General features: G+C 48.4%; 1 protein-coding gene across 1 annotated transcript; it reads left to right on the forward strand.

The window, feature by feature from the left end:
- Positions 1-265: 265 nt before the first annotated feature.
- VTCN1 (V-set domain containing T cell activation inhibitor 1) lies at positions 266-9,549 on the forward strand (the record flags this gene model as incomplete). The annotated part of the gene is made up of 5 exons (XM_080363957.1): positions 266-297; positions 4,153-4,217; positions 5,583-5,930; positions 8,428-8,706; positions 9,428-9,549. The coding sequence occupies 5 exons, from the start codon at positions 266-268 to the stop codon at positions 9,547-9,549; spliced, it is 846 nt and encodes a 281-aa protein (XP_080220083.1).
- Positions 9,550-10,846: the final 1,297 nt, after the last annotated feature.

Below are 10,846 nucleotides of genomic sequence, written 5' to 3' on the forward strand. Positions count from 1 at the left end.
GCTGGTGTAAGAAGTCTGTCCTGTTGTCCCAGTGAGTAACCAGGCCTCCCTGCTTTTGACTACCCTGGTTGGGGGGGCACTGAGATGCTCACTACTTCCTCATTCCTGAGAGTTCACTGCTTGGGCTCACCACTCCTTAGCTGAGTCCAGTTATTTAAGCAGGACAGCCTGGGAGAATATATCATGCGAAGAACAGGGGCTGTGCTGAACAGTGTGGGACCTTTAGGCACCTGATGTTTTGCTCATCTTTGTAGAAGCTGTGAGTATGGCATCCCAAGGCCAGGTCATTTTCTGGAGGTATGGTATTATCTGCATCTGCTTTGGGAGAGGGGAGGGAGGGAATTGTATTTTCCAGACTTCTCAACGGTATCACTGCTGCCAGGAGCTTTCAAGACAGCACCCCCTTTCAGCTTGACTATATACTGCACTGACCCAAGCTACTTAAATACCAGTATGGCTTCTTTTATACAATTCTTCTATACAAAAGGCCACATAGCTTTCAGACACTACTGTGCAGGTTGTCAACTGTAGCCAGGATGGAGATGAGTGTCCTAGAAACTGTGCATGGCTAGAATATGCTACCTCAGGTTTGAATGCTGTGGTAGGTTGGGGTATCAATGGCTTGAGGAAAGCTCTCCATTCCTTCTGCTGGCCCTCAGAGAGTCACTTATGTTTCCATCATATCAGTATGCTGTGGGAAGAAAGTCAGCAGCTCTCCTACAGTGAGTTTGCTTGCTGTGTGGGTCAGGACTAGGAGCTGGGAAGATGTACAAGCTGCTTTGTGCCTCTCTTTTCAATGATCCTGTTTCCATTGGAGCTATTGACCAAGTCAGAAATTGACTGGTCAACTGCAGTCAGAAAAATAAGTATAATGGGGAAATCCATAAAAATATCTACCTCATAACCTTATCTTGTGATTAGTGGAAAATAATCCCCACCAGATAGGTAAAGTGGCTTGCTTCAACCTCTGGTGAACGCAGATCAAGCTTGCATCTAAACGTGACTGCTTGAACAGAGCCACCAACAAGCTGCATCTCTTCATCCCAGGTGTGGGCTTTTGCAGGCTGGATGGAGTTGGAGGCTCCAGCAAAGGGTGTGAGACACCTCTGTTTGTGTTTACTCTGTCAGAAGGGTTTCAGCTGTTATGAGTATCCATCCCACCTGAGCCGAACAGCAGTGGGGAGAACAGAAGAGACCTCTCATGCATGAACTGTGCTCCATCTTTCTCACATGGGGCATCAATGAAGTTTTAAACAGTAATATTATCTGTACCTTTTCACTGTCAAAAGTGAGATCAGTAGTAGACATGGTGTAAATATCCACTGGGCGTCGTATTTCTTGTGAGTCTGGAATGCATGTAATAACCAGCTCTGTTATTCTCAAGAGGCAACCCAGCTGGCTTTTGTCAGGAAAATGCAATAACTGATGGGTGTGAAAAAATGAGCTCCTGCCCCTTGCTGCTCTGAGAACCATCCTCTGTCTCTGCCAGCACCTCTGCCTGCCCCAGGCGGCTGCACACAGCCAGACGGCAACAAGTTACTGGAAGCAGCAGGCTTCTTCAAGGCCATTGGCCTCTTCAGGCGAATTTTGAAATGCAGAAATAGCCCAGGGAGGAGGGGTGTATTTTCCAGGAAGCTTCAGAGGAGCAGTGAGGGGTTTCTATTAATTTCAGAAAAAAAACAAAACCAGAACAACTCAAAACATAAAACTGAAGTAGTGAAAAAAGTTGAGCCATTAACCAGTTATTGGAATGGAAGACTTTTCTTTTTGAGTTACCCTGACCACACTGTTTCTTTTCCCCAGTAAGTTTTGATATAAGGAGGAAGGCAGGGGACTTTCACTCTCTTCATCTTCCGTGTTTTTTGATCCTTGCACCTCTAAACCTATTCCTGAAGGAAAGCTTACTCCACACAGAGCTAGATATCAGGAGGATTAAACCCCGGTTGCCTATTGTGGTGAGGCTGCGAGCCTCTCTCTCTCCCCAGGCTGTGCTCAGCAGCACTCAGGCTGCCCAGAGCTGCAGGCAAAACCCCGTTTGGCTGCTGAGGAAAAGAACCACAGAAAAGGGAATAAGATGCACAGATTGGCATCCCGCAGGCTGCCAAAGTGTTGCCAAGAGCTGGGGGCGGCATCAGGGCTCTGATTTGTGCAGCCCCAGCTGTCTGCATCAGCTTCTTTCTGTGCCTCTGAAACACTGGAAATAAAAGGGGTGCTGATGCACAGAAAATTGGTTTTTGCTTGAACTGCTGGACAGGACTGTTGCGAAACACAGCTACTGTCAGCATGTGGCCAGGTTGCCAGCTTCCTCTTGTTTGCCCTGCACTCCGGATTGATTCAATAAACAAAAGTGGCTTGCAGGCAAATATTTTTAAGGCCCTTGTGCTTTTTGGATCCAGCAGTTTCGGTGGAGGAATCTCTGAAGAGCCTGATTTTCCCTTGTCCCTGGCAAGGGGTGTTGAAGAGGGCAATGGTACCCGTGTACCCCAAATTGCCATCCCACCTGTAAGATATGAGTGGCTTTTTCCATCTGATGTGAACATTTATATGGATTGGTGGCACAATCGTGATGAAATACACATTTCTGACCCTTTCTCCTGAGCATGCTGGCATGTGCAGACAGGGCTTCCTCAGACAACTTTCTACTGGCTTTAAGGATGAGAATGGAAAGCAAGCAGTGGGAGGGCAAGCAGGTCTTCTGCAATATCTCTCCTCTTCTCCTTTCCCTCTTTCTCTGTTCCCACTTTCATCCCATCTTCCCTTTCTCATGTTCCTGCTGCTCCCTGCAGGAGGGGCTTGCGGACATGTGCAGCTCCCTAGAGCTCCATATCAGCCCCATAGTCCTGGCATCTGTGGTGTTTCAGACATGATTGTGCGAATCACTGATGCAGACAAGCATTAACATTGGGAAGAGCAGTGTGGCTGTATGGACACCGATGTGCTCCTGTGCAGAAGACTGCCTGATGTGTTGGGAAAGAGTGTACTGCAAATCAGTGACTGTAGCTGAAGCAGAGTGGTTGTTTCTGTGTGTATGAGAGGGCTGTGACTTCTTGCAGCATGGTCCTGCCTGAGGATGAGATGGGAAGAGGCAGCTTGGGAGTTTCTGCGGACAAGAGGGCAAAGCAATCCCTGGGCTGGCAGCCCTGAACGCCGGTGTGGTGGATGTGGCTGGTGCCTGTGCCTCCTGCAGCACAGCTCCTCCAGTGGCCTACTGGGCCTGGGGAAGGGGAAAAGTCCCCTGTGAAGACCTCCTGCAGCTCTCTGGGCTTCTCCTCCAGCAGTTCTTAGTGGGGCTGAGTCCAGCAAATCTGTGACACTGTCAGGCACAGCACAGGAGCTACTTGCCCCAGGATGTACCTGCAGGTTGTTGTGAGGAGCTGCTTCAGGGCTTGGTCCAGTGGAGAGCTGAGGTCACTGCCACAACCCCCAGTACGTGTGACAATGCACCCAGGGCCACAGGTGACATCTCCACTGGCTGTGCTGGGACCAGGCAATGCTTACGAGTCCGTCTGAGCCAAGGCTGTGCTGGAGATGGGTTGCACTCAGCTAGGGTTGAGCTGCGCTGCTCCATGCCGTGCTGCCTGTTGCCTCCTCTGCTGGGCTGCTCTGCCTGTGTAGCTTAGTAAGTGGTCTTCTCAGCCTCTCATTCAACAGCCGCTTACCCATCTGTGCATGGGGCATCCCCAAATCAGCCAGCTCACAGTTCTGGCCCTGTTTCCAGCCCCATCATTCCTGCTGCCTGGCTTGTATTGGGTATATCCTGGGATCAGGGGCCCTGTCTCAGTGCTCTCCTCACCTCTCTGGGCAATTGGTCCCTCACAAGTGCCAGCAGGAACCACCCTGCTCACTTATGCAGCGGTGGATGCAGAAAGGAGCATCCTCCACTGAGACCTGCTGCCTCCTCCCAAAGGCAAAGCCTGGGTCTTCTCCCACCACATGGTCCCTCACGTTTGATGATGAGTGCTCACCCGAGTGTTTGTCACTAGTGTGGTCATTGTGGTCATGTGCTTCACTGCTCCACCTTGGTCTATGTCTGTGGCATACCTGCCTCAACCTCCTTCCTGCTAGTGGCTCTGCAGACATGCATTGTAGGTGTAGCATGTGAAAGAAGTGGGCTGTGTGGTAATGTTGTCCTTTCTTTTTTTCCCCAAATAGCATGACTACAGTCATTATCATCCTAGCTGCGGTGATTGCCCTGATCATTGGGTTTGGTGTCTCAGGTAGGCGACTCTTCAGATTTTGTGCTGTTACTGGTAGGATGATGAACTTCTGCCCTGCCGCTATGGTCGTGTCTCCATCCTGTGCATGGGCTGAGGTGTGATCTTGTGTGGAAGTGCCACCTACGACCCTTTAATGAAGGCTTGCTTTATAAAGCTTGTCTATCAGATGGCTGAACTGAGACTGCACAGACAACTTCAATTCCGGCCTTTCTCGACAAGATATCACTCTGTGGTACTAAACCACGAGGACCTGTGCTCTCCTTAGAGACTGTGATGTCTTGTAGGTTTTAAATAATGCAGAGACTTACACAAATACACACACACACGTGCTCAGAGTGGGTTAGAAGACACCAGCACTTGGCACATAGAGCTGAAAGTTTTTGTGAAAACTTATCAGTGGGCTGGCTCCAGGGTGTAGCTGCTTTCACAGTAAAGACTATTTTTTTAAAGTTATCTGACATGTTAGCAACTTAAATGTTCGACTCCATCTGTTGCTCCATGGGAAGCCAGCTGAGGCAAGTGGGTGATAAGTGTAGTGCAGCCTGTGCTGCTGGAGATGTAGTGGTGTGTTAGCTGAAATTTCCTTGGGCTTGGAGCCCTAACTCTACATATACAGAAAGTCTTGAATGTACCGTGCTCCTTCTCCCAGGTGGGAGGAGATGATGGTATTTATTGTGAAGCTGGGCAGCACCTGCCAGGATGGGCCGTATTCCCCTTCTTCCTCAGAGATGACAAAAATGTGTTGCTTTGGTGTTGGGCAAAATGTAGCCTCCTTGGGGTATGCAGAGTGAGGATGCTTGGGGAAGGGCTGCATGGGAAAGAGGAGCCAGGTCTGGGAAGGAGTTAAGCTTGCTGGTTAGGATTTGACTTGAGAAGCATCTGTGTCCCCAGGGAAGGGAAATGCTGACTTTTCTTAAACAAAAGAAAACAGTTGGGAATCCAGTAAGGGTGAAAGAGCAGCCTCTGATTTCTCTGCCAGCATTACACCCTGCAATCCCATTTCTATTGCATTAAAGGGAGGTCGTGACTGAGAAAAGACACAAAAATCATGACAGCTCCAAAGAGAAAAATCCCTGACACATATAAGTAAGCAAGAAAACACCATGCAAATCCTTCTCAAATAAATACGAGTAGCTACTTTTTGAAGTGTGCTGCCCGCTAAAGAAATGCTCCTGTGCTTTGTTTTGGTGTATCAGCCATGGAGCTGACCTCTCCTGGCAGCACAGGTAGCTGCTACTGGTGTCCTTGTGATGTGCTGCTGCCTGTTCAGCCTTGGGGATGGTACATGACAGGGGCAAGGTGGCCTGGCCTTTCTCCACAGTCACCAGCTCACCTTTCTCACACCACCTTGCTTCCTCCCTGCAGGAAAACGCTCCATCAGTGTGACGGTGCTGACGTCTTCAGGGAACATCGGCCAGCGCGGTGTCCTGGGCTGCACTTTTGAGCCCGACATCCAGATGGGCAGCATCGCAATCCGGTGGGCCAAGGCGGGAGTGGCCGGGTTGGTTCATGAGTTTAAAGGTGGGAAGGACCACCTGCAAGAGCAAGACGCGTCATTTCAGGGCCGCACGGCGGTGTTTGCGGACCAGGTGATGGGTGGCAATGCTTCCCTGGAGCTGAGGGACGTGCAGCTCTCCGATGCCGGCACCTACCAGTGCTCTGTCACCACGGCCAGAGGGAGCGGAGCGGCAGTGCTGCGGTACAGGACAGGAGGTGAGGGAGAAAATCCTGCTGCAAAATGCAGGCTGACACAGCTCGGTCGGACATACCTGTGGTTATGCTGGTGCAAGGGGCTGCAGGAGTGGGGTCTGCTCCTCCAGCGACCACCATCAGGCCCTGCAGCCCTGAGCAGGACTAGGGTTTGGGTTTTTTTGTGTGTGGTGGTGGTGTTGTTGTTGTTTTGGGTTTTTTTTTTTTACTTTTCCAGAATTTTTTCTGGCCTTACCCACTCTTCCCACATCCTTGTTCCAGAAAATATTATTATTTTAATACTCTTGGTTGTCTTCATTCTTCTATTTACCACGTAGTCTACCAGCTACTTAACTGACTAGAAAGAGCCCCTAAGAATGGGAGTAGCTAACTGATCCAGATTTGGTACCTGTTAAAGATAAAATGATAGCTTTTTCTCTCTAGAATTAAGATGTATCTCCAGCCAGGAGAAACTGTAGCATATTTAATTTTTTTGTCTGTTTTTCTAATATATTGAGTTTTTAAGAATGACTATGAAAGCACTAAACTGCCTATATCACAGGTATCTGAAGTATTACATATTTCCTAGAGTTATCATTCACCTTGTTATGAGTCAACCTCAAAACAAGCCTAGACAGATGAATTTTCACTTGCGGGTGCTTAACTCTTCTGAACCCTCTGGGCTTGGCCACAGTGTTCACTGCTGGCACAAAACAACACACTCCCACTGAACTCAGCAGTAGTTTACCCATTCCTGCAATCGCTGAGTCTTTCTAATGAAACTGTGGTGAGTTACACCAACTACACAATACGGATAATGTGAATCTGCACATGTAGTCTCGGTGTTTCTCTGTCTGGCTTTTGCTGGCATCCCTGAGGTCCCAGCACATCCGACAATCCCTTGAGCCCAAAAGCTCAAGTTTGGAGAGCAAAAGGTTTTAGGACAGGTGACCACTTTTGTGGTGAGGCCAGCCATATCAGCAGCATGGAGGGATCCTCTGTTCTTCAGGCCGGTCATGGCAGGACAGAAGTAACCAGCAGAGCTCTTGAATGAGACAGGCTGCTTTTCTGTAGGTCCAGCCTCTTTCTTTGGCCCAGCAGTCGAAGCACCAGGAGGTGGGCACCAGATTCTGTGTGGAAACTCCTGACAGATGTCTTGGAGACGCAGCCACTTCCCCATGTCACTCAGATGGAGCCTGTCCTGGGACAAAATGGCAATGCAAGACTTGGTGTCACAGGAATGTCTGGCCAGTGTTATTTCAAGCTCTCCCATTTCTCACTGAAAGTGTGTTTTCTGCTCCATTGCCATGTGAAGCACTTTCTCAAGCAGTTAAAAAAAAAGAAAAAGGATGCTGGGCTCACAGGCCTCTAATCTTGCAATGAAAGGGTTGTAAGGACTGCTTGGGACTACAGCAGGTAACAGCAAGGCTGGAGGGCTTTGGCTCGTGTCTGAGGCATGCTTAAGTCCCACGGGAACTTGGTCTCCTACCCCTCCCTGAAAACTTGTGAATCTGCCTGCTTTGTGTTGCTTGATTCAATGTTTAAAGTAATCCACACAGAAAAGGCATTAGAGAAAACATGTGAAATGCTGCATTAGGTATTATTTCCATTGAAATCAGCGAACTCTGCTGTCCTAAAAAACTCTCTTGTTTCTCATCATATATGCATATGAGGGAAATGCAATGGATATACAGAGATCAAGGCTAACAAAGTTTTATTTGAGAGGGTCTTGGCTTTAAAATATGGCTGAGTTTGCAATAGGCTTTAAATGTCTCATTTCATCCAGGGATGTTGGTGTAAATCCTGCAGCTCAGTCCACACCTTCGTCTGCCCTCAGCCCTAGCGGGTGCAGATGGATCTTCCCTTGGCTGCAGCCCCATTTAGCATCAGTCACATCACAAAGCTGTAGGTGTTGGTCAGGCTCCCTTCTCAGTCAGCGGAGAGGGTGAGTCATCTTCCCCTGCCCCCAGTCTCTGATAAAAACAATCATTTTTGTCAAGCCTCTCCCTGCCAAAAATAGCAGGTGCCTCCTTTCAGCCTCCAGCCTTCAGCAGAGGTGGGTGAGGCTGTGTCAGCTGTGCTTCTTGCCCAGGGAAGCTGCGTGTTTGACAGACATGGGCAGCCTCAGACTGACCAGGTCCTGAGCTCAGTACCCTCTGGGAGGTTGGGTGTCCAGCAGCTCTCCTGAAATGCTTGTTTTAGGAGCCCAGGACCCAACTCGTAACTGGAAAGCAGAATTAAAGATGCTAAAACTGTGCCACAACTTCAGCAGTTCTTGTCAATCTGGACTGCCTTGCCCTAGGAGTCTTTAGATCCCATATAGCCACATCCCAATTGCCCAACCTGTACAGACGTCTATGTGAGCCCCTGTGTTTCCTTTGGCTACATGCGGTGCTGTGCAGCTAAGCAGCAAGTACTCTAGAAATATCCAGGACTGACCAGCAGACACAATTGAGTGTTTCATACCCAGTTCCTAGACATTTGCCTTTTTCTGACTCTCTCCCCTTTTTGCCTCCTGAAGCCTTCAGCACCCCCAAGGTCCACGTGGAGAACAGCAGCAGTGAGAACATGTTGCAGTGCGAAGCACCACGCTGGTTCCCTCGACCGGCCGTGCACTGGACAGCCTACAGTGATGCCGGGGAGTACCTACCTCACTTTGCCAACACCAGCTATGAGCTGAATGCTGAAAACGTCACTCTGAAAGTGTTTTCCTTTCTGCACAACATTACTGCTAATGCCACCTACACCTGTGTGATTGAAAACGACATTGCCAAGGCTACAGGCAACATCAAAGTGACAGGTAGGGTTTAACACCACCCAGAGACCACAGGCATGGTGGTGGGGGGAAGAAGAGAGTTTATACAGTGCATCTGTGTGCATCATGGGGAGGCTGGCAGCACCACCACCCCTGTGCCAGAGAGTGGTTTCAGTCACAGAAGGGACTGAAATTCATGATTAATCCAAGTCTCTCTCTTTGTTCCTGGGGTGATGGAAAAGGACTGGTTTGGTCATGCTATTTCAGATGTTCTTCATGGTAACAATTGTTCCCTTGGCACAGGGACAGAACTGCCAGGGAATTGGGAAGGAGGAACACACTTCAAAAGAATGTATTCCTTTGAATGTTAGCCAAAACCAAACCAGCCAACCAACAACCCCAACTTTTGATGCTCTCTTTAGCCAGTTCAGCTTAGATGCCTTTTTTTATACCAAACCAGCAGGCCCGTTTAGTTCTTAGTAATGACAATCTCTCTGACTCCAGCCCACCCAGTTTATTTAAAAGGCCACCTTATTCACAGGAATTCAAACTTTCTGAAAAGTCTGGATATCTTTTCTTGTTCCATATGAGAAGGGTCATAACTCTTCTATGCTGAGGGCTTCACAGCTGTGGGTCTCCAGCACAAGAGACAGGGTCCATCTTTCTCAATATTCATAAAAATGGTGAGGAATAAATATACACACTCATTTTGCCTTCCCTGCTGTGTTCCTTATTCTGGTAGCCTCTCACTATTCTTCTGCTGCAGATTTCAGCATTACAAGGCAGACCAGCTTGCAGCTGGTGAACCGGAACACAGAGTCAGTGTCCTCTTCCCTTCCAGCCTCTCACTGGATGCTTCTGCTTCCCCTATATCTGCTGTCAATATAAAGTGTCTATAAAACAATCAGAAACACTGCTGGACCTGGAGGTAAGCCTGGAAAGGGAAACTCATAAATGTATATGCTTGGTGTGTGTGTAGACTTTTTGATGAGTTTTATTACAGCAGCAGATTTATCTCAAGCCTGCCAGAATAGAATGATGTGTCTTTCCCCTGTGCCCATCTTCTCCCCATCCCCATCTTTAAGGCGGGACACGTGGCTCATCCCTCCCACAGGCTTCCTGCTGGCTTCTCCAGCTTTAGAGATTCTTCTCTTACACCACTGATTGTCATCTCTTACTTGTCCCCTCACTTTCTTCTCCATTCCTCCTCAACTTTCTCTGCGCACTCTCTGAACCTTGGCTACAGTCCATGTGTGCAAAGCAGCGTGGACATTTTCCTCTCCCTCCTCCTGAGGCTGCTGCAGTGCAAGCCTTGCTTGCGCACGCTTTAGTGAGACAACTCCACTGCACATGCAGCACCTTCAGGAGACAGCATCTAGTAGGGATACCTGGAACAGGGCTAGAGGGAGCTGCCAGCCTGAGCACTCCCATCAGGACCTGGAATAAGGATGGCTGTGGACAGTCAAAGCACAGGACAGCTGCCTTTGGTAGTCATCAGCTTCGGCTTTGGGTGGTAGGCTCTAGAGGTGAACTGGTGATGAACTGAAAATCAGCTACATAAAATCAGCTAAAAGGAACACCTCTGTCTTTCCACACAGAACAGTTACTACAGCTACCCTGATGGCAGGACACGCTTCATGCTTTTCTTCTTCTTGAGCTGAGAACTTACAGAGCTCCTCACAGTTCCAGTTTGTAGCACAAACATGAAGCCAGATGATTTCCTCTCTTGTATTATTGTTTCTTACCCACGACAACAACAGGATCCTTCATTTGGCTTCAGAGAGTAAGGAACACATTAAGGAGTTGCATAAATAAAGGAAAAAGACTGATCACAGGAACAAGATAAGTTCTCTTGTCTGAAGTAACCCTGTGACCAGAATCCTGATTATGAGCAGAAGGTCAGAGATAAACAGGAAAAGCATTTCCTGCAATGCATCTGAGAAGTGATCCTTCAAACTCAGAGTATGAAAAGCAAGGAAACCTTAATTCCCTCCAAAGAGATTTGATTAATCTGTCTCACGTCCTGTGATTCTCTGAACACACTAATAAAACTGTAAATAAGAGAGCCAGCTCATCTATTCAGTCTTCTCAGAAGACTATAATCAAACTCACCCTCTGAAAAAGATTTTGTGAATGGCAAAATACTGATGGATTAGAAAATAGCCAACAGGCCTGGAATAAGTGT

The sequence above is a fragment of the Nesoenas mayeri genome, assembly GCF_963082525.1.
Source record: "Nesoenas mayeri genome assembly, chromosome: 1".
Taxonomy (NCBI): domain Eukaryota; kingdom Metazoa; phylum Chordata; class Aves; order Columbiformes; family Columbidae; genus Nesoenas; species Nesoenas mayeri.